Here is a 24,183-nt window from a genome sequence, read left to right as displayed (position 1 = left end):
CAGTGGAGTCAGCTGTCTTGTGTGCTGCAAATAGTCTGTCACGTGACTCTCTTACACTCTTGGGCTTGAACTGATGGTAAAACTAAGGACATTATTAACTGTTTTTATATTTACTTTGAAAGCTGAAGCTTGCGATTATAGTAAGGGGCGTTATATTTCTGACACGCGCTTGTGGTGTTCGGCCAATCACAATGCACTGTGTCAGCTGGCCAATCAGATCTCTGCTATTTAAAATAGCATCATATGACCCCTTTAATTTTGTTTTACACCAAACTTTTGTGTGGTATTGTATCATGGTTTCCACAAAAATATGAAGCAGCACAACTGTTTTCAATATTGATAATAGTAAGAAATGTTTCTTGAGCAGCAAATCATTCAATCATATTAAATCTTAATAAAATGATTTCTGAAGGATCATGTGAAGCTGAAGACTGGAGTAATGATGCTTTGATCACAGGAATAAATTACATTTTAAAAGATCAAAATATGACATAGAAAACAGTCATTTTAAATTGCATTACTATTACACAAAATTACTGTTTTTACTGTATTTTTATCATATAAATGCAGCCTTGGTGAGCATATCAGACGTCTTTCCAATCAAAAATCACAATTATTCCAAACTTTTGACCAGTAGTGTAAAATATAGTAAAGTATTTATAGATTTTTGTTGAATGTCTTTGGAATTTTTGTCTATTTGCTGCAATTCTGAATGCATTTGTCCTTTCCACCCAATCGCCACAGCTTCAATCCCCAGAATCCTTTGCAAAGAGCGTGCAGGAGCTCACCATAATCCTGCAGAGAACAGGAGACCCAGCCAATCTCAACAGCCTCAGAGCTCCTCTCGAGCGACTGGCCGGCATCGACCACAACCCTGGTGAGGACACGCACTCACACTTCTACACGGATGCAGACACAATCAGATTACATAGCAATAACCTGTGTGTGTGTGTGTTTGTGTAGATGCAGCCGCTCCGTCCTGGACAGAGCTGGAGAGTGTGTTATTGGCCGTGAAGGTTGTTGTCCACGGGCTGGTGGAATTCATCCAAAACTTCAGCAAAAAGAGCAATGAAAGTCCTCAGGTACAGCATGAGCTCTCACTACACTGTTTCAGGATGTGTTCTCCTGAATTCATTCCACATCAGCTGGCCAAAATGCGGACATTTTTAAAAATGTCAGTTTTATCAGGAAAGTCAATCAATGAATGTTGTTTTGACACTGTTTCAAGGGATAGTTCACCCAAAAATGAAAATTCTGTCATTAATTACTCACCCTCATGTCATTCCAAACCTGTAAGACCTTTGTTCATCTCCGGAATGCAAATTAAGATATTTTTGATGTAATCTGAGAGCTCTCTGACCCTCACATAGACAGCAAGGGTCCTTCCATGATCAAGGCACAGAAACGTAGCAAGAACATCTGTAAAATAGTCCATGTGACATCAGTGGTTCAACCGTAATTTTACGAAGCTACGAGAATACTTTTTGTGCGCAAAGAAAACAAAAATAACAACTGATCACGTATCCTTACTGAGGGTTGGTTAAAAAAGTTGACCAAAATATCACCAAAATTGCACAATGATTTTTCACAGGAAGACTTGTCATCTAATGTTATAAAAGTTATCCAGTGTTCATCTAATATCTAGAGAAGAGCATATTGATAAACTAGAAAATATAAAATTATATATTTCTATGCATGTATATATATATATATACATATATCTTGTTAATTTTTTTTATTGAAATTGACATGTAATTTGATATGTAAATTGATGTATTATGTAAACTTTTTATATACATGTTATATATAAAATTATAATTAATATTCACAATATATTTAATATAATTAATATTTATAGAATTAATTTATAAATATATTTTTATATAATTAAAAATTTCTAATGTGTGTGTTTGAAAAAAAGCCTATTGGTAATTGATCAAAAATACATTAAAAACTGTAATATTGTGAAATATTACAATTTAAAATAAATGTTTTCTATTGAAATGTATTATAAAATGTAATTTATTCCTGTGATCAAAGCTGAATTTTCAGCATCATTACTTCAGTCTTCAGTGTCACATGATTCTTCAGAAATCAAGAAACATTTCGTAAATTTATTCATATTAATGAAAACAGTTATGCTGTTCTGATAAAAAGAACTGTATTGTATTTATTTGAAATCGAAATCTTTCGTCATATTATTAATGTCTTTTCTGTCACTTTTGATCAATTTAATGGTAGTGTGTATAGAGAGGAGTCAGAGGCAATCGGATCCATTTGCAGTGTTTTATTAAGATCAGTATAACAAGCAGACAGAGGTCGATCAACAGCGTCTTGGATAACACGGAGAACCAGGATCATAAACGTTTACCAGGCTTGGGTCGGGGCAGGCGGCAGGCAAGAATCAGGTCAGAGTCTGAGCAAACAATCAAAGGGGCAGGCAGCAGAGAATTCCAAAGGTCAATGCAGTTCAGGATCAAACACGGAAGAACAGTCAAAGTAAAACGCTCAGAAATGTCAGACAGGCCAAACAAGACTTCGCGTTGGAGGAGAGTGTGAGTGTGCCTTATATAATGGGGTTGATGGAGAACACCTGGCGGTGATTAGTCCTAGGTACGGGGTGTGTGGGAAACGGAGTCCATACGAGTGTTAGTACTCGGGTGAGGGTGCCCTCCGGTGGTGATCGGAGAGAGCCACAGAGGCCTGGCTTGTGACAGAGCCCCCACGAGCGGCTCCTGAAGCGAGAACGATCTGGACGCCGAGGTCTTCCAAGGGGTCTTGGTGCTGGTCTGTCAGGGTGATCCCGATGAAACTCGGTTGTAAGGTTGGGATCCAAGATGTCCTGGGAGTTTACAAACACTCCTCGGGACCATACCCTTCCCAGTCTATGAGGTACTGGAGGACCCTGCCTCGGCGTCGTGAGTCCAGGATCTCTCGCACTTGATAAGCCTCCTCGCCGTACACGACAATGGGAGGGGTGCTCTCCCTGGTGGCCTCCTCCTGGTCCCTCTCTCCTCTCGGACCACCAGCGGGCTTGAGCAGAGAAATATGAAAGGTGGGTGAGATACGGTAATCTGCAGGTAATGCCAAACGATATGGAACTGGGGTAATCTGTCTAAGGATTTTGAATGGTCCCACGTACCTAGGGTTGAGTTTCTTGCAGGGACGATGGAGCCGCAGGTCTCTGGTGGAGAGCCACACCCACTGGCCAGGAGTAAGGTTTGGTCCTGCTCTGTGGCGACGGTCAGCTTGTTCCTTTACTCTCCGAACTGCCCGTTGTAGGTGTACGTGGGCTGCGTTCCATGTCTCCTCACTCCTTAGCCAGTCATTGACAGCGGGAAGCTCCGAGGGTTCTCCTGACCAGGGGAATAATGGGGGTTGGAATCAGAGAATGCATTGAAAGGGGGTAAGTCCAGTAGCTGGTTTCCTGAGTGAGTTCTGTGCGTACTCTGCCCAGATAAGATATCGGCTCCAATCATTCTGGTTGTGACAGTAGGAGCGGAGGAAGCGGGTGAGTTCCTGATTCAGTCTCTCGACCTGGCCATTGGATTCGGGGTGGTATCCTGAGCTGAGACTGACATTGATATTTAGTTGTTGGCAGAAAGCTCTCCAGACCCGTGATGTGAACTGCGGGCCCCGATCGGAGACGATGTCCTCTGGGAGGCCATAAAACCTGAATACTTGTTGCATTAATGCTTCAGCTGTCTCGAATGCTGTGGGTAGTTTGGTGAGGGGAATTAGACGGCAGGCTTTAGAGAAACAGTCGATCACGGTGAGTATGGTGGTGAAGTGATTGGAGTTGGGTAGATCTGTCACAAAGTCGATGGCAATATGGGACCAAGGTCGTTGAGGAATGGAAAGGGGATGGAGAAGACCTGCTGGTCGATGATGGGACGACTTGGAGATGTTGCAAGTGTCACATTTCTGCACGAACCGTGTTATCTGTTTGTAGGGTTGCCCACCAGAAGCGATTAGAGACTAGTTGAATGGTGGCATTGATACCTGGATGACCTGCACTGGGGAGTTCGTGGACCCACTGCATGACTCGAAGACGTAGAGCGGAGGGGACATAGGCTCGATCAGGTGGGCATTCGGCCGAAGTTGGATCATTAATGAGGGCTTCGGAAATCTCAGTCATAATGTCCCATTGTACAGGTGCTAGAATGATTGTGGAAGGCAGAATGGGTTCTGCCGTGTTAGATGTGGGAAGATGGTCGAACTGTCTTGATAGGGCGTCCACCTTGCCATTCTTAGATCCAGGTCGATAAGTTACTTTAAAGTCAAAACGGGAAAAGAACAGGGACCATCTTGCCTGTCTGGGGTTGAGTCGTTTGGCGGACCTGATGTACTCGAGGTTGCGATGATCTGTTAACACGAGGAATGGTACTTTTGCCCCCTCTAACCAATGCCGCCACTCCTCAAAGGCGGCCTTCATGGCCAATAATTCTCGATCACCCACATCATAATTCCTCTCTGCTGAGTTGAGTTTGCGGGAGCAGAAAGCACATGGGAATAGTTTGGGTGGATTACCATGACGCTGGGAAAGAACTGCCCCGATCCCAGTGTTAGAGGCATCCACCTCTACGGTGAATTCCAGGTTAGGATTGGGGTGATGTAAGATGGGAGCTGAAGTAAACCGTTCTTTTAGCTGCTGGAAGGATTGTTCGCTGGTAAGTGTCCAATTTAGACGTTGTTTACCCCCTTGAAGTAAAGATGTGAGGGGAGCCGCGACCACACTGAAGTTCCTGATGAAGCGTCGATAGAAATTAGCAAATCCCAGGAAACGTTGAAGTTCCTTTATTGTTGTGGGCTTAGGCCAATTGAGCACTGCGTGCACCTAACTGTCGTCCATGGTGACCCCCTCAGAGTTGATGATATAGCCCAAGAACGAGATCTGTGTCTGGTGGAACTCACATTTCTGTATCTTGGCATACAGTTGGTGTTTGATGAGCCGCTGGAGCACTGCCCTGACGTGTTTGACATGGGTTTCAAGGGAGTTAGAGTATATCAGAATATCGTCAATGTAGACGATAACGAATTGGTCCAGCATGTCCCGGAAGACCTCATTGATGAATGCCTGGAACACAGAAGGTTGGCAAGCCCGAACGGCATAACCCGATATTCATAGTGCCCGGATGTGGTCGCGAAAGCGGTCTTCCACTCGTTTCCCTCTCTAATTCGAATCAGGTTGTATGCACTGCGCAGATCTAGTTTAGTGAAGTATGTGGCGGTACGGAGCTGCTCGAGGGCGGCAGGGACCAGGGGTAATGGATAGCGAAACTTGGTGATGTCCTTGAGTGCTCTATAATCAATGCAGGGTTGGAGGCCTCCGTCCTTCTTGAAGAAAAACCCCGTTGAAGCTGGAGACTTCGACGGTACAATAAACCCCTTTGACAACTCTTCTATATACTGCTTCATAGTCTCTGACTCTGGTTGTGAGAGGGAAAGTTCTGCCTCTAGTGGGCATCGACCCTGGGATAAGGTCTATGGTACAGTCACTAGGTCGATGCGGAGGGAGTTTGGAGGCTTTGGCCTTACTGAAGGCCTCTGACAGGTCCTGGTATTCGATGGGTAATTCGAGGAGATCTTTGAGCCTCTCCTTCATGGGAAGAGCAGTTGATTTGGGGCTTGAAGTCAGACAGTGGTGTTGACAGAACTCTGACCATTGGAGAATTTGCTGTGTCGACCAGGAGATGCGGGGATTGTGTCTCTCCAGCCATGGCAAGCCCAGGATGACAGGATTCTGAGGAGATTCAATGGCGAATAGCCTAATGGATTCGGTGTGTAGGGCTCCGGTTTGAAGTTGTAATTCGGGGGTCAGATATTTGATCCTCCCAGAGCCCAGCGGCTGTCCGTCTAGTGCTGCCACTGCTACCCGGGATTCACATGAAATGAGAGGGAGGTTATGAGACTTGGTAAATGAAATAATGAAATTCCCCGCTGCCCCCGAATCAATCATGGATAGGGTCTCGAGTCCCCCCTCCTCCCTGTTAATAGTGATGGGGATTCCAAAAGAAGTGCGGTGATCGTGATCAGCACTCACCGTAGTTGAATCTCGCTGGGATGGGCGAGCGGTACCGGCAGCCCTTAGATGCCCCGACTCCCCGCAGTACAGACACAGATGTTGACGGATGCGTCTCTCCCGCTCCTCAGCGGAGAGGCGGGTGACACCGACCTGCATGGGTTCTGGAAGTCTCTGTGTGCTGGGCTGAGGTAGGGCTGGACGACGAGTGCGTCATGAGCGCATCAAATTATCAATGCGGATGGTCAGCTCCATGAATTGTTCTATGGTTCTCCCCTCGTCACGGCAGGCCAGTTCAGACTGAAGCTCCTCCTTAAGTCCTTTTCGGTAGAGCAGTTTAAGGGGACCGTCCTCCCAACCAGTCTGAGCAGCGAGTGTACGGAAAGCGAGGGTGTAATCCGCCGTAGTGCTGTTGCCCTGGCGTAAAGCGATCAGCTCCTCACCCACCTCCTTTCCACTAGCAGAGTGTTCAAAAACCTCCCGGAACTGACGAAGGAAGTTGTTGTAAGTGGGAAAAGACATGCGGTTTCCCTCCCACATCGCGGTGGCCCACTCCAATGCTCTGCCAGTAAGCAGTGAGCAGATAAACGAGACTTGGCTGTCATCTGTGGAGAAAGTGAGGGGTTGTTGGTTGATGTAGAGGTAACATTGCATTAGAAAGCCCTTACATTTCTCCAGGGACCCATCGTATTTGTCGGGAAGCAAAAGTCGTGGGTTGTGAGGAGTGGCTAGCACCGGCGCTGGTGTGGGCAGAGTGGTGTTCAGTGGCGGACTCACCACGTGGGGGGTTTGCAGTGTCCTCACTAACTCCTCGGTGAGTGAGGTGAACTTCTGCAGCTGTTGATGATGTGCGGCTAGCATGGAGGCTTGGGCTGATACCTCAGTGGAGAGCTGATCTAACACTGCTGGGTCCTGGTGTGGCAAAGTCTTCTGTAGAGAGGAGTCAGAGGCAATCGGATCCATTTGCAGTGTTTTATTAAGATCAGTATAACAAGCAGACAGAGGTCGATCAACAGCATCTTGGATAACACAGAACCAGGATCATAAACGTTTACCAGGCTTGGGTCGGGGCAGGCGGCAGGCAAGAATCAGGTACAGAGTCCAAGCAAACAATCAAAGGGGCAGGCGGCAGAGAATTCCAAAGGTGAGTGCAGTTCAGGATCAACCACGGAAGAACAGTCAAAGTAAACCACTCAGAAATGTCAGACAGGCTAAACAAGACTTTGCTTTGGAGGAGAGTGTGAGTGTGCCTTATATAATGGGGTTGATGGAGAACACCTGGCGGTGATTAGTCCTAGGTACGGGGTGTGTGGGAAATGGAGTCCATACGAGTGTTAGTACTCGGGTGAGGGTGCCCTCCGGTGGTGATCGGAGAGAGCCACAGAGGCCTGGCTTGTGACAGTGTGTGTATATATATATATATATATATATATATATAAACACACACACACACATTGTATATATATTTTTTATTTATTATTAAACAAAATCATGTTTTAATTTTTTTATTGATGTGTTAATTATTTAATGTATATTTAAATAAATCTAATTATATATATATTTTTTTTAAATTAACAATAAATTATTATACACAGTTTGATGTACAAACATAATAATTATATAATTTGAAAACAGACTTTTCCTTCAGTGCATAAAGCTCTGTTATATTTAGATTGTATGTAGAAATAAATGTATTTCTTGGTCAAAGCAGCTCCAAATGATAGAGCAGGTCACAAATAATCATAGCCATGCTATCAGCATTAATTTAATAGCTCTGTACTCATACTGTATGTCAACTGTTGTCGCATTTGTATCTATTTTTCTGGAATTTTGACACTTAAGTTTCCTAAACTATGAAAGAGCAACCTATAACCAGTTTATTTATTTTTGGGTCATTCTGAAATGTATTCTGCTCCTCTTTCTCAGGCTCAGCCCAACAGCAAGTACAAGACGAGTATGTGCAGGGACTTACGGCAGCAGGGTGGCTGTCCGAGAGGGCCCAGCTGCACCTTTGCCCACACGCAGGAGGAGCTGGAGAAGTGAGAACACACACTCTTTCCCTTTCACACACATACACACAATCATGATGACCATATCCAGCCAGTCTCGTGCTGTAATGCACAAAAGAGCACCTCCCAGCCTTCCCACGTCTCCCGTTCCTCATTCTTATTCAAGCTCACCCACACGATCCCTCCAACACAACAGCACGCTTTACAGAGCACTGGCATGACTGTGGCAGGATCCGCCGTCACCCAATTTCCTCCCCTCATCTCTCACACTCTCTCCACATCTTTCTGTCTCTCTCAGGCACAGAATGAGGAATAGGAAAGCCAGTGGGGCGGCGAGGCCCTTCCCCTCAGTTCCAGTGGTTATGCCCAAAACCGGCACCAAAGGAGCAGTCCCTGGGTCAGAGGTGAAGAACCACGAGAAAGACGCCCCAGAGGACGCGTCTCCTACTCAGCTCATCCCTAGAGGAGGAGACCACCAGGAGGACAAAACGCTCCCCAGTAGTGCAAACGGACTGCCTGCTGCCAGCCTCGAACAGTAAGTGTGCTTCACTATTGCTGGAGCTCATTTGAACAAACTCCTAAACCGAAATATTCAGCTCTGGTGCGTAACTCCTGCAGCGTTTGTGCTACAGATGTGAATGATGCCTCAGATCATGTGGCTTGTTGAGGAGACGTGTGTATTGCTTTCCAAATGGTTGGATTTGCGACTGTCAGGGATGAAAATTTGTCACTTTTCAGCAAAAAATCAGATAACGATTCCATTTCAATTGCAAAATAAGGCATTTGAGTGCAAACATTTAAATGCAAAGATATTTAGCCAACCAAATATATTACTATTGTAATTTTAATGTCGTTCTGTAAAATGATTATTGTTATTATTATAAATAGTCATTATTGTATTTTATAGGACAATATTATTTTACTCTAGTAATGTATTTCTTTCTTTATTTGTTTCATTCAATAATAATAATAATGATGATGGTAATGAATATAATAAAAATAATTGTTATTATATAAATATATTTCTTTATTATATATATATATATATATATATATATATATATATTTGTTTTCATTTTGTAAGTGAAAAATGGTTTGTAAGCCATAAAACAACAGTGTGAATGTGGCCTAAAACAACAAAAACAGTTTTTTAAAAACTGCATAGGGTGTAGGGTGAATTTTTTCTATATCCTCATGCAAAAATGGACCGTAAATAAACATTTTAAAGCTGACAATTAAATAATTTCACAAGTGGTTTGCATCTTTGTCACCTTCTTCAGCCCTTTGTCAGATGATAAAATGAGCAGATGATATATACAGTATATCTATATATATATATATATATATATATTATTTATATATTATATATTATTTATATATATTATTTATATATATTATTTATATATATTATTACCATATATATTATTTGAGGAGGGACCTCAGAAAGTACTTTTAACGTTCTCTTTAGAAAATATAAAAATTCATTCATTATCATTAAACTTCAACAAAAGTGAACTTGCCATGAAGCTAAGTGAGGGATGCAGAAGACTAATATGTAGGTCAGCTGTAAAAACAACTTTGCTCATGTAAGATTTATTAGTTTTTTTTGCAACAGTAAAAGAGTAAAGATTACAATCAAAATGTATTAAAAGTATTATTTTATTATTTATTTATTTTATTAATAAATAAATATTCACAACCATTCTTTATTTAAAAAATAAAGTCAACTGATAGCCTTATTTATTTATTTACATTTTTTTAGATTTATTGAGAAATATGAATATGCCATTTCTTTGTAAGAATCTCTTTGCCCACTTTTGATTCTTATGGAAATTCTTATTATTTCTTATTTATCTTTAAGAAATCACATGAGTCAGAGCCAGTCGTCTGCGATAGCTTCGGGATTGTGTACAGAGGACGACTGCTGTCTCCTCAAACACGGGCCTGTCCTCACGAGAGCTCATCCTAAGATTTACTACTCTCAGGACCAGAGACCATATGACCTGTCATCCTACAACCAACCTGCCAGTAAGTGACATCCTGAATCGCTCTCCTGTGACATGTAATCTTCCATTACACTCACTCGGTTCTGTTTTCCACAGTTCCTCCTCACAAGTCATGCAATGCTCGCTTCCATCGTTCCAGCAACGTCCCTGAGTCCATGTTACCCCCGTCAATGGGCCCTCTGTACCCAGACCAGCACCCCTCTGTTCCTCCTGCAGACAGATTAGGCCCCGGTCCGTACGGGCCACCCTCGACCTACACCTCTATGTCCCACGCACACAGCATGTATACCCCGGTCTACGACAGCCGGCGCGTGTGGAGGCCGCCGCTGTATCCCAGGGATGGCGGGAGGAGTAACTCTCTCCCTCCAGAGGTTTTTCACTCCACCGCCTACCAGCCTCCCCTCCGGGAGCGCTTCAACTCGCTGGACAGCCCCTACTGCAGCACCGCGGAGCAGAGAGCACCAATGCACAGGGCAAGTTTCATTGTCTCATGTCTTACAGGCTCATTCAGTGTCAGTTGGAAATTCTCTTCCATCTTCATTTGAGTTATAACCAGTTGCAACTCAGCAGTATTTTTTTGTCTGTCACTTGGTTTCTGTTGTGTTAGGTTGGATCATTGGTCCAAAATCACTTCACATAGCTTAAATATCTATATAATAGTATAGCATTAGCAATTAGTCCATATTTGAGATTTATTTATTTATTTATTAGTATTGGTTGATATTGGAGACAATTTGAACAGTGTTATTTTAGTATTATTTATGTACAATTATAGTATTTATTAATATTATGCATTAGCTTTTATTTTAATTTTATTATTTTCAGTTTTCATTTTAATTTTAGTTCAAATTTAATTTTTAAGTCATTTTTATTATGTTTTTATTGCGCTTTAAGTGTAATTTCAGTACTTTAAACTAAAATAATTAGATTTCATTACCATGGCAACATTTCTCTTTATAATAATAACATAATTATTCCGGATTGTTATTTTTTTCAGTTCTAGTTTTAGTAATTTTAGTACTTCAACTTCAACTTTTTATTTTAATTAGTTGCCAAGGCAGTTTCATTTCTAATTATAATAATAATATAATAAAATAATGTAATCTTTTTTTTTTCATGTAATATTTATATATTCTTTTATTTGAGCTGTACTTAAACTTACAATTTTACATTTCAAAGGTAATCTTTATCAAATCTTAAAATGAATATCCATTTTTCTTACTGTATATTATAATGCTCTGATGCCTAAATTCATGTATAACATTTAAAATGATTGATTTGAATTTTTTTGTGTTTTATCTTTGATTCATTTTGACAAATAGTGTAGTATAAATAGTATAGTATATTATTTTATGGTAGTGTAGTATAGTATATTATATAGTATAAGTAGTATAAATTTTAATATCATTTTTGTTATCGGCCACAACATGAAAATTATTATCTGCTTATCTTTATTTATTTATAAATATTCAATTATGAATATACATTTTAATATCTTGACTAGATGTGGTCTTGTTGCTTTGTTCAGAATTCTCTGTGTAAAATAAATTTATATGGAAACTTGACCTGGTTACATGTAAATTTAGGTCTTAGGCTTAAAGGTGAATTGTGTCATTTCTCTGTCACTAGTGGTTCCAAATGGAATTGCAATCTGTGTGTTTATCTAGCTAGAAAAAAACATTGTCTCAATCAAAAGTGTGAGTTTGCTTCCGTCTCCCTGTTATCCGAGCAATGGAAGACAGGGGAATGTTTGAAACTTGTTTTTGAAAGTCATTATTTTCACGCTGTTTGTTGCTCGGAAATGTCACACTTCACTTTTAATGTAAGATAGGTGACTAAGTAATCATGAGAATGGAGAAGTTAAAAGCCATTTTCCATCTTTTGTATAGGATACGTACACCCGTGTTCCTCTCGGCTATGAGGAACTCTATCGCCACAAACAGGAACAGTGGGTACATCACCACGGCAACATGAACAGGCCCTCCCAATCCTCGCCGGTCTTCACTGTGGATGTGTGTCCAGAGGTACGGCCCACCGATATGGTGTTTTTAGAGGTGTGTGTCATGGGAAAACTACACCACATGTCTGCACCGTGCTAAAGCAGCGTTAAATCAGATTTGTTGTTTCTTCGATTAATAACTTTGGCACCGAAGCTACTGTCACCCTTCTGAGGTGTGTTAAGCTATTTTAAGTGGGTCTGTTGCTCAGCAACTGATAAATCCAAAGCAAGAAGCAGTTCTGTCCTGAAAATTGTGTGTGTGCGCACAAGCACTTTTAAACGCATGAACTCTCAGAGAAAGATTTGGCACCACGGAGGCTGAGTCACTTTACATTGTTTCTTTCCACCCCCATTTATTTGAATCTGGCAGCCTGTTGCACACGGGTGGGTGTGAGATAGAATGTTGTCATCTCACTCTTTCTCCTCCTTTAGCATCCTGAGGGTGTAGGTGGTGGGCGTATGACTTGTAAGTGTCATGGTGGAGAAGAGAGTCTTGCCCACTACTCGCCCTGGTCGTGCAGCACCATCAGCCCATTTGAGTCAGAGCCCCACCATTTGTCATCCCACTCCTGTTCCAAACAGCCAGTAAGTGGTCGCTTCACAACGCAATTGCACTCATTTACTATTGTAACGGCTTACTCAATAACACATTTCTATTGATTCCTTTGAAGGCCATTAAAATGAATATGAAACAAGTGGAAGTGGAGTCACTTCAGATCAAATTTACACTAAAATACATTTAAATGAAGTTATTCTTTATTAGATTCCTATTATTTCTCTTAAACTGAATCAATAAAGATTGTGTAGCGGGTACAAGTGGAGTCACTTCAGATCACATTAACACTAAAATACTTTTAAATGTTCTTATTCTTTAACAGGTTCCTATAGATTCCCTTAAACTGAATCAACAATGAATATATAGAGCAGGGTTCCTCAAATCTTACCCTGGAGGTCGAATCCACTGCAGAGTTTAGCTCCAACCCTGATCAAACTCACCTGTCTGTGATTTTCTAATGAACTGAAGACATTGATTAGCATGTTCAGGTGTGTTTGATTAGGGTTACAGCTAAACTCTGCAGGAAAGTGGATCTCGAGGTCCAGATTTGAGGAGCCCTGATATAGAGGGTACAATTGGAGTCACTTCAGATCACATTTACACTGAAATACTTTTAAATGTACCTATTCTTTAACAGATTCCTATTGATTCCCTCAAACTGAATCAACACTGAATGTATAGATGGTACAAATGGAGTCACTTCAGATTAAATTTACACTGAAATACTTTTAAATGTACTTATTCTTTAACAGATTTCCCACTGATACCCTGAAACTTAATCAACAATGAACATACAAAGGGTACAATTGGAGTCGCTACAGATCAAATTTGCACTGAAATACTTTTAAATGTACTTATTCTTTAACAGATTCCCACTGATTCCCTCAAACTGAATCAACAGTGAATGTATAGAGGGTACAATTGGAGTCACTTCAGATCACATTTACACTGAAATACTTTTAAATGTACCTATTCTTTAACAGATTCCTATTGATTCCCTCAAACTGAATCAACACTGAATGTATAGATGGTACAAGTGGAGTCACTTCAGATTAAATTTACACTGAAATACATTTAAATGTGCTTATTTTTGAACAGATTGCTATTGATTCTGAATTAACTGAACTGAATTAAAGATTAACGTGTAGAGGGTACAAGTGGAGTCACTTAAGATTCACACTGATTTTCTTTTAAATTTGCATATGATATAAGACATTACTATTAATTATCTCAAACTGAATTAAAAACGAATGTGTAGCGAGTACAAGTGGAGTCACTTCAGATTGCATCCACAATGATACACACTTAATCAGCTTACTCAGTAACATATTCCCATTATTTCTATCAAAGTGAATCAAGATAAATGTGTAGCATAAGTGGAGTCACTTTAGATTCATTCTGATTTATTTTTAAATTTGTTACCATGTATATATACATGTAACACATTACTGTTAATTCTCTCAAACTGAATTAAAAATGAATGTGTAGCATGTACAAGTGAAGTTGCTTTGTATATTCACACTGCTTTATTGCTAGTTTTACTTTATAACACTTAGCTAACGATTAACTCAATCTGATTTAAAAATGAATGCTTAGCAGATACAAATGGAGTCACTTCAGATCACATTCAAACTGATTCTCTCTTACACTGGCTTGCTCAGTAACATATTCCAAATGATTCCCTCAAACTTAATTAAAATACCACAAATGTGCACACCATATTCAACTGTTTTGAGCTACAGGTAAAAGTTGAGTCACTTTACATTACATTCGGACTGATTGATTGGTAAATCGTTTTGCCCGGTGACACTATAATAATTCTTTCGAACAATCAAAATGAATGTGTAGCATGTAGAAATGGAGTAACTTCACAGTAATGTGAGTGTGACTGTAATACAGACTCATTTATCTCACATTAAAAGTACAATTTCTTTAAATTAAATAGCACATTTTCACATGTTATGATAAGTGATCAGTTTATCACACAAAGCAGTGCTTTATAAGTGTGATTGTGATACGATTCCTAATTGAGATCTAATTATCTGTCCTCAGGATGGGGAGAGTGGCGGCAAACGGTGGCTACACATGTTTGAGCCCTACAGGCGGCTGAAAGATGAAGATCCCATCATTCCTTTTGGAGAGGGGCCCATCATATCTAAATGGGGAGCCATCTCTCGGGCATCCCGCACTGGCTTTCACACCACTGACCCGGTCCAGGCCACTGCATCACAGGGGTGCGCCGGCACCACATCAATCAACTTCAGAGGTTAGAATTCATATTACTTTCTATGCTTTTGACTCTGAATTTCTTTGGCTTTGAGAGTGATTCATGTTCCATTCTCTTTACAGACTATAGCTGTCATATTGGTCACAGTGACCACAGATGGGGCCCACGCGGATCTGATTCTTCTAGTCACTCCAGCTTTCTAGAAAGGTACCAGTAGCAAACTGAGACTTCTTGTGCAGAAACTTCATTTCTAAATGCAAATGCTTATTATTAAACAACAACAACAACAACAAAAATCCCATAGACTTACTCTGAAAAGACATCTGAGCCATACTGTATATAGAGTATGAAATATATAGAGACTTGGGGGTGGGTCCTGTTGACTTGAGCCAGTAAACAACCACCTAGTAACCACTCTAAACACCTTAGCAACCACATAGTAGTCGTGCATGTACAAATTATTATTAATGTCATTTGTACATTAATTTTACTGTATTGTCAGGAAGTCTTCACAGTGTTTCCCCATCTTCACCCCCACCCCATCCCGCCATAGTCGTCTGGCTGTCCTCTGTACCATTCTAAAAATAGAGCAGCTGCCGGAACATAACTCCTCTCATTTGTGTTTGCAAAGCTCTTACACACTGCAATGAGGGCTTACATTTCATAGAGTCTCCGTAACACCCACAAGTCCATATCTGCCTGCTATAATTCATCTACAAATATCTTAAATGAGCAAATGTGTATTACTAGTTATATATAATGTCTTGAAATTCATTTTGTGATCTTACATTATTGTACAATATTTTACACCATTGTTGTGCATTTTTTTCTGAAATCAAAATAATAATTTTAATCAATGTCTCTTGTACCAGTGATATTTTTTCAGCCTGATGCTTACTTATTTAAATGACCTCTGTTGTCAATACCAGGGCAAAACTAACATTCTTTTTTAATATGTATAATATATATTTTATATATATAATTTAATTTAATATATACATTTATTCATAAAGATGCATTATTAGTTTTTGGAAGAAGTCTCTTATACTCACCAAGGCTGCATTTATTTGATCAAAAATACAGTAAAAACAGTGATGTTTTGTAGTATTATCAGAGTTTAAAAATATTTCTATAGTAATATATTGTAAAATGTAATTTATTACAGTGATAGTAAAGCTGAATTTTCAACATCATAACTCCAGTCTTCAGTGTCACATGAGCCTCCAGAAATAATTTTAATATGCTGATTTGCTGCTCAAGAAAATTTGTGTATGTGTGTATTGTGTAAACCGTGATAAATTTGTTTCAGGATGAATTGAAAGGTCAAAAGAACAGCATTTATTTGAGATTAAAATCTTGTGTAACATTATAAATGTGTTTACTGTGACTTTTGATCAATTTAATGAGTCCTTGCTAAAACAAATTTTAAATTAAAACAAAAATGCTGATGTAAACTTTTGAACAGTGTGTATATATACAGTTATTTAAAAAAAAAAAGTAAAATTATTTTTAGCTTACAGATTAACCTACAAAAATCTCCTATTTTTCCCTGTTATGTGCTCTAATAATATAACATTGTTTTTTGGTGTCAATGATGATTACTCATAGGGCAGATTCTGAGTGGGAGAACACCTCTCACCTGATCTCAATACTGAGTTTCTAGTCTGAGAACACCAAACAACAGAACCGACTGATTTGTGTTCTTAGCTTCGCTTTGGTTTCAGGGCTCAGTGTGTGTCTGTGTGTTTCAGCGATCAGCTGGCCGTGTCAGGGCTGCATGTAAGGCACAACTCCTTCAGCAGCGGGTCAAAGCAGGGCACAGATCTGCTGGGCAAAGATGGGACGGAGAGTGAGCCTGACAGAGACATCGAGCTGGAGCTGTCCGCTCTGGACATGGAGGACACAGAGACACAGGACTGCAACTCTGAGGTAACTTTCAGACTCAGTCTTGAAAGCCTAGATTGCATTGGCTTGTTTAGTGTCTAATTGCTTATATAATCTGAAGGACTCTATGGAAACCCATAGCCGCTCCAAGAACAGCCACCTCTCTACAGTCTTCGGTGATCCAGCGGCAAGTTCTCAGTTGGAAAACAACCTGCCTGACAGAATGGACGCCCACCTTATGAAGAAGATGGCATTCAGGTAAGCAGAACTTTGTTGACACTGCAAACAAATCTGATTCGGTGTTCGAAACCCTATTTTTGGGGCTGACTGTTTGCTTGTCATTTTGCGAGTGGTGAAATCGGATCAGTTTGTTTGTAGTCAATATCCAGTGTATCTACATTGGTTGCTGTAGAAATGATGTAAGCATCAGCACAATGTCAAGATACTTTCTCAAACAACAACTGTGAGCGAAGTCAGTGTGGAAAGAGAGGAAAGCTTTGCCAATTTTTATCACGATATATAGCTGCAATATAAGTGGCGTACTGTGTCCAGAATTGCTGACTTTTCATTCACTACATAGCATAATTCAAATAATAGGGTTATTATAGTTTAGAAGTTTTAATTTTGTTTATATATTTTCAGTTTATTTTGTTTTTATTCTTTATTAGAAAAACTCAAATTAATTTATGGCCATTTTTATTTTATTTTAGTTAGTTTTGTGAACATGAAAATGCATTGTATTTAATATTCACTTTTCCCCAGTTATGTTAGTTTTTATTTTTATTTATAGATTTCTTTTTAAATGATGTGACTAGTTCAGAAACATTCAAAACAAATTTGAATTAAATTTCAAACCACATATGAATATGTTGTGGAACAAATTTGTGAACATCAAAAAGAAGTAACTTTGCAAGCATTTTTTTAAACCAAGTCTGAATTTTTGACACAAAGAGCAGAACCTCTCTATGAATGTTGACTAAACATTTCCAAAATATTTTATTGAATGCTGAAAAATTAATTCAGATATTAAAGACCGTATACATTTAGTGTAACAAAAAGAGAAATTCATTATTTGTGAAGTCATTTTGGTTCGAAATAAATATTTCATGCTTTTGTATTGTGTATGATGTGGTGTGAACCGACCTACAGAACACTGTATTTGCTTTATGACAGATTTTACAGCAGACATCATGTTTCGACCCATAGTACAAACAATGTTCATTGTATAAAAATAGCAAAAAAGTCTTGAAATGTATTATTGTACCAACTTACCACGCACAACATTTGACATCAACTACAAATATTGGAAGCATTTTCTCTCCCGTTTTAAAAGTTGAAAAGCTTATTTATATATTATTAAGAGATGTAATTTATTATTTCTCTTATGGTGATTTATGGTATTACAGAAAGACCCTCTCTCCTGGAGACCTCAGTATGGGAAAGATGTTGACGAGGACATGCTCGCCCAGGTCTGGAGACCCTCCGCGACCCAGTCCAGGACCTGAGATGCTGCTAAACGGGAACTGAGGCAGGCTGAAAACACCAGTCCTCCTCATGTTCTAATTCCATGGGGTCATGCCAAGAATCCACCATCCTCCTTAGGTAGAAGGTAGAGTTGCCCTTATAGGAGTCAATCGAGGCAGCGAGACGCAGCCAAACGCCTTCTGTATTCATGTGTTCTCTTCATAAGAGCTAGCTATGCCCTGTAATTGTAATCACTCATCGTCTGTTCAGAGTCGGTTTGTTTTTCTTAATCACTGCTTGTGGATGAATGTTCATGTTAAGTCACAACTCCACCTCAGGTAACTCTCGATGTCAGCCAATCAGAACTCTCAAGCCAGTTACCTATGTCCCGTAACTCTGTACAGAAGAGACGGTTCTCACTAGCTTTTAGCACACTGAGGAAACCATAATCTACTGTATGATGATTATATAGCAGACTCTTCCAATATATCTTAAGAATAACCAAGGTGCTTGGAATCTATAGAACATGCATTATTATTAATATTATTGCAGTGTTAGCCACTGAAATGTTATGTGCATTAATTGTTTGTTGGGCGTCATTGTTTGAAACAGCCATTCATTGATCATTGTTTAAATGTATGTGTGTGGATTATGGTATATGTCTGGTATCTCTTAAGAGACATTTCACAGGTAATCAATATTTTGTAGAAATATTCAAAAGAAACAGTTCACCCAAAAACGAAAGTTCTGTCATTCTGTCATCACCATAAACACAATGTTAAAGTGGGCCATACGACTTGTGTTATGTTATTACGTTAAACATTATTTCCAAGTCTTATGAAGCCTTATAATAATTTTGCATGTGGAATTTATGTAGCTAATCATTACATTGTTCGAGTCCGAGTCCAGGCCTGAATAATTTCAGTAAGTCAAGACCAGAAGTGTTGAGTCCGACATAGAAGAACACCAGATAAGGGTCGAGTCTGGGTCAAGACCAAGTCCAGAAGTGCTGAGTCCAAGTCAACACAGAAACCAGAAGACAGTCAAGTCTGAGTCAAGACCGAGACCAGAAAAGGGCCCAGTCCGAGTCAAGACAGAAACCAGAAGAAGGCTGAGTCTGTATCGAGACAGAGACCAGAAGAGTGTTAAGTCTGAGTCAAGACTGAGACCAGAAAAGGACCCAGTCCAAGTCAAGACAGAAACCAGAAGAAGGCTGAGTCTGAATCAAGACAGAGACCAGAAGAGTGTTGAGTCTGAGTCAAGACAGAGACCAGAAGAGGGCCCAGTCCGAGTCTAGACAGAGACCAGAAGATGGCTGAGTGTGAATCGAGACAGAGACCAGAAGAGTGTTGAGTCTGAGTCAAGACTGAGACCAGAAGAGGGCCCAGTCCGAGTCAAGACAGAGACCAGAAGATGGCCCAGTCCGAGTCAAAACAGAGACCAGAAGAGTGTTGAGTCCGAGTCAATACAGAGACCAGAAGAGTGCCCAGTCCGAGTCTAGACAGAGACCAGAAGAGGGCCCAGTCTGAGTCAAGACAGAGACCAGAAGAGTGTTGAGTCTGAGTCAAGACAGAGACCAGAAGAGGGCCCAGTCTGAGTCAAGACAGAGACCAGAAGATGGCCCAGTCTGAGTCAAGACAGAGACCAGAAGAGTGTTGAGTCTGAGTCAAAACAGAGACCAGAAGAGTGTTGAGTCCGAGTCAAGACAGAGACCAGAAGATGGCCCAGTCTGAGTCAAGACAGAGACCAGAAGATGGCCCAGTCTGAGTCAAGACAGAGACCAGAAGATGGCCCAGTCTGAGTCAAGACAGAGACCAGAAGAGTGTTGCCCAGTCTGAGTCAAGACAGAGACCAGAAGAGTGTTGAGTCTGAGTCAAGACAGAGACCAGAAGAGTGTTGAGTCCGAGTCAAGACAGAGACCAGAAGATGGCCCAGTCTGAGTCAAGACAGAGACCAGAAGATGTTGAGTCCGAGTCAAGACAGAGACCAGAAGAGTGTTGAGTCCGAGTCAAGACAGAGACCAGAAGATGGCCCAGTCCGAGTCAAGACAGAGACCAGAAGAGTGTTGAGTCCGAGTCAAGACAGAGACCAGAAGATGGCCCAGTCTGAGTCAAGACAGAGACCAGAAGAGTGTTGAGTCTGAGTCAAGACAGAGACCAGAAGATGGCCCAGTCCGAGTCAAGACAGAGACCAGAAGAGTGTTGAGTCCGAGTCAAGACAGAGACCAGAAGATGGCCCAGTCCGAGTCAAGACAGAGACCAGAAGATGGCCCAGTCCGAGTCAAGACAGAGACCAGAAGAGTGTTGAGTCTGAGTCAAGAGAAGAGTGTTGAGTCCGAGTCAAGACAGACCAGAAGAGTGTTGAGTCTGAGTCAAGACAGAGACCAGAAGAGTGTTGAGTCTGAGTCAAGACAGAGACCAGAAGAAGGCCCAGTCCGAGTCAAGACAGAGACCAGAAGAGTGTTGAGTCCGAGTCAAGACAGAGACCAGAAGAGTGTTGAGTCTGAGTCAAGACAGAGACCAGAAGAGTGTTGAGTCTGAATCAAGACAGAGACCATAAATATATGATCTAAGACTTGGACTTGTGTACTACAACACAGAATGTTGGTCATTTTTGGGTGAGCTGTATCTTTAATAGCGATAAGCAACAAACAGCACAATAGAATTTCACAGTTCAGTCTTGTTTGAGGATGTGGAATTGTTTAGTGTGTATGAAACGCCTAATACAGTGACAGTTCCTGTCTGTTGTTTACAATAGTCAAAAGGTCACTTCGGTTTTGGTTTTTGCTGTTGTTGATTCTTGTAATTTCAGTTTGAAGAATACAGATGATTAGACTGAGTTTTAGGGTTCTTTAGTTTCCAAAATTATTTTTTCCCCTTATTTTATTACAAAACATTGCTAACTTCCATGAAGTTGTTGTTGGAATATTTTGTATCAGTTTTTAATTGTTTGGTCAGCATTTTGAAAGTACAATCAACCCTACAGTATCTACAAACCATCACGTTTTTGAAGATTATTTCCTGCTTGATTAAGATTAAATAGAGGAAAAATAATCACAGTAACTCCCTCCTGAAAGGAGATGAAAACTGTGTAACAGCGCATAGAAAAACTCCCATTTAAAATAGCATTTCAGTATCTAATTTATCACAGGATTGTTTTTTTGTTTAATATTTTTCTCCGGTCACTGATTTCTCTTTTGTTATATGTATTGCCTGGACCAGTTAAGTGTGTGTATATGTTTGAATTAGTGAATGAATGTGCATATTGTCTTAAGCCTGAACAAAATATGAATATGAATGCATTATCACTTAAGACTGTTAATCACGGTTTTACTTATGTGGTATTAGTGTTCTCCACTTAAAATGAGAAATGTGGAGTGAATCTTCCTGGTCTCATTAAATCTCATTTTGCCTCCTGCAGTCGAAGTGTTTTTCGACAGGCGATGTTACAGCTGCACCTTCCAGCAAAGAAATTTTTTGCTAAATGCTTTTTGAACAATATACAGAAATTTTTAATGGATGAGTCCTAGTGTGTTTATGCATAACATCTTGTTGATTTAGTGCACATGTAAAGATTTTTGCCTTTATTTTTGGTTTATCTTCTATTTGTTGGGCCTCATTTGATAGGAGAGTTTCAAAAATGGCGCTGGGTTGGTAACGATACGAGTTTCCGTTCCAAGTTTCTCTCTAGCTATCAATTTGCCTTTAAAATGTCACTTTTCCTATTTTATCACCCGTTGCGATGCAGCAAAGCCTTATTAGTACATGTTTGATTCGTTTATCTGGCCAGCTCAGCCCTGTATCATGCATGCTGCCTTTGACAAAGAGGTTCTTTGGCAAAGGAAGTATGATTGTGTAGTTGTGTCACACAACACTCCAGTGCTGTGAATGTCCTGCACTGTATCTTGCATTTTACTCACTTCCTATAGCACTTATTGTCTGCTTGTATGGATTAATATCAGGATTATGATTGTTATTGTTTAATATCCATAGTTCTGTACTTTTTTTCCCTTGGAAATGTCAGTTTTGTTTGCATTTAAATTTTACAAATTTGCTTAGCTGTAATAATGGGGCAGAACGTGTTTGGTTGTGATGATGCTTGTTTTTGTCCTGTATGCAACTGCAAAAACGAACTGATGTGTTGGATATTTTTACGTCTGTATTAGACATTTTATTTGCAAATCTATTGTTCGATTCAATTGTAAATGAATAGAAGATGGGCATCCGTCATTTTATACAACCAGAGCCATCATTAGATGGACATACTGCACATTTTTATGATATATAATCAGATATATGAGGCTATTTATGGTCACAGAGAGAAAGAGTCTAAAAGTCAGGAATATCTTTTGATGAAATAATAGTAGAAATTATTTATATTGCATTTGTTTCTTTTTAAATACCACCGGGCAAAGATTTCCCTTTTGCTTGTGGCAATGCAAGAAAGAATATATAGAAATGTAGCCAACGCACAGTCGATTCTTATTGGTTGTTTGTTTGTTATTGCTCTTGTATCTTGGCTAAGCTTAGCTCTGATATGTAGGGCAAGCTGGTGAGATGAATCTAAAGGTCATGACATGTAGTTGCATGCCAAGATAATAAAAACAGTTACATCATCACTTGAGTGTACAGATTCTTTCTTATACCCCCAGGATGCAGTTTTATGAATAAGCATGACATCTGCTGGTGTACCGTGGTGCGGCATGTGACGGTGGGCTTCTTGACTGCAATATCCTCACCTGGACAAACTGAAGAACCTGAAATCCAGCTCACAAAAATGTGTGTGGTGTGAAAATGAGAACGTGTCACAATGCTTTTTAAACAATTTTCACTCAGAAATTGCTAGTAAATTTCACAAATAGTTGCAAAGAAATTAACGTTGAATTAAACGTGAAATTTTGAATGAGAAAGAGTGAAACGGTATTGTCTTATGAAATGTGCAATAATATTTCTCTTATTTACAACTTAAAAACATTTTACAGCGTAAGGCCAATAGTAATGAAAAACCCTGTTGATTGTGAAAGTAAAATAAAAATTTCCCAAGTTGTGAAACCAAACAGATAGCAAGAGAAACTTATCTTAAAGAGGATGGAAAATTGTTCCAAGGCAATGTTGTAACATCACAAAATGGGAGGACCATATTTATGTTCTATTATAGATTTTACATATTTATTTATATTATGTTACTATTTTTGCACAATTTTAATACAATAGTAAGAAATATTTTCCTCACACATCAAATTTTCTTTATACTAGCAGAAAAAATATATATTTTATTTTTTATTTTTGACAACACACAAGCCTCAGAATTTTTTGTAAAGCAAAAGATTGTAATGGTGTATTTTAATATTACACTCTAAAAAAAAAAAAATGGTTATATAGCACTAAAAGTGGTTCTTGGCTCGTAATCATAGGGGAACCACTTTTGGTGCTATATAGAACCATATCTTTAAAGGTGCTATACAACACCTTTGTCAAATGGTGCTATGTAGAACCATAAGAGGTGCCATACTGCATTGCATTTCTTCAACAAAAATTGTGCTAAACAGCACCAGCAGTGGTTCTTTGGATCGTAAATAACCTTTAAAGGGGCTTAACAGGTTCTTTGTATGACAGCGGTGCTATACAGCACCTTAATCACCCCAAAGAACCACTGAAGAACCATACAGGAGCTTAACAGGTTCTGTATATGGTAGCAATGCTAAAAAGGCCCTCAGTCATGCCAAAGAACCAGTGAAGAGCCACTGAAGCACCAAGATTTGGTGCTATACAGCACCAAAAGTGGTTCCCCTATGATTACGAGCCAAATAACCACTTTTAGTGCTATATAGCACCATTTTTTTAGAGTGTAGTTTACAGTTAATACATGCTATCTGTCAGAGGAAGTTGTCCAAACCACATACTGCTTCATGTTCCTATATCTGCATTTCAAATGTATTCTATACATAGTATATGGAAATTTTCTGTATGTAAATACCAAATACCACTTGTAAAGACCTTAGCCAGTTTAGACACCA

The 24,183-nt window shown here is 39.7% G+C and overlaps 1 protein-coding gene across 4 annotated transcripts in view; it reads left to right on the top strand.

The window, feature by feature from the left end:
- rc3h2 (ring finger and CCCH-type domains 2) overlaps window positions 1-22,785 on the top strand; it is a 37,089-nt gene extending 14,304 nt beyond the window's left edge. For 3 of the 4 annotated variants that reach the window (XM_058789284.1, XM_058789285.1, XM_058789283.1), the window contains 13 exons: window positions 745-877; window positions 964-1,082; window positions 7,949-8,061; window positions 8,330-8,566; window positions 9,893-10,059; window positions 10,134-10,510; window positions 11,927-12,091; window positions 12,469-12,621; window positions 14,645-14,858; window positions 14,942-15,026; window positions 16,571-16,748; window positions 16,825-16,961; window positions 18,110-22,785. In XM_058789284.1, coding sequence (XP_058645267.1) covers window positions 745-877; window positions 964-1,082; window positions 7,949-8,061; window positions 8,330-8,566; window positions 9,893-10,059; window positions 10,134-10,510; window positions 11,927-12,091; window positions 12,469-12,621; window positions 14,645-14,858; window positions 14,942-15,026; window positions 16,571-16,748; window positions 16,825-16,961; window positions 18,110-18,230 — 2,199 coding nt within the window. In that variant the 3' untranslated portion in view covers window positions 18,231-22,785. The remainder of the gene's footprint in view (window positions 1-744; window positions 878-963; window positions 1,083-7,948; window positions 8,062-8,329; window positions 8,567-9,892; window positions 10,060-10,133; window positions 10,511-11,926; window positions 12,092-12,468; window positions 12,622-14,644; window positions 14,859-14,941; window positions 15,027-16,570; window positions 16,749-16,824; window positions 16,962-18,109) is intronic. The other variant, XM_058789286.1, reaches the window with a different exon arrangement.
- Window positions 22,786-24,183: the final 1,398 nt, after the last annotated feature.

This window comes from Onychostoma macrolepis, chromosome 10 (genome assembly GCF_012432095.1).
Source record: "Onychostoma macrolepis isolate SWU-2019 chromosome 10, ASM1243209v1, whole genome shotgun sequence".
Taxonomy (NCBI): domain Eukaryota; kingdom Metazoa; phylum Chordata; class Actinopteri; order Cypriniformes; family Cyprinidae; genus Onychostoma; species Onychostoma macrolepis.
Note: the sequence above shows the minus strand (reverse complement) of the source record. Positions and strands in the feature narration are given on the sequence as shown.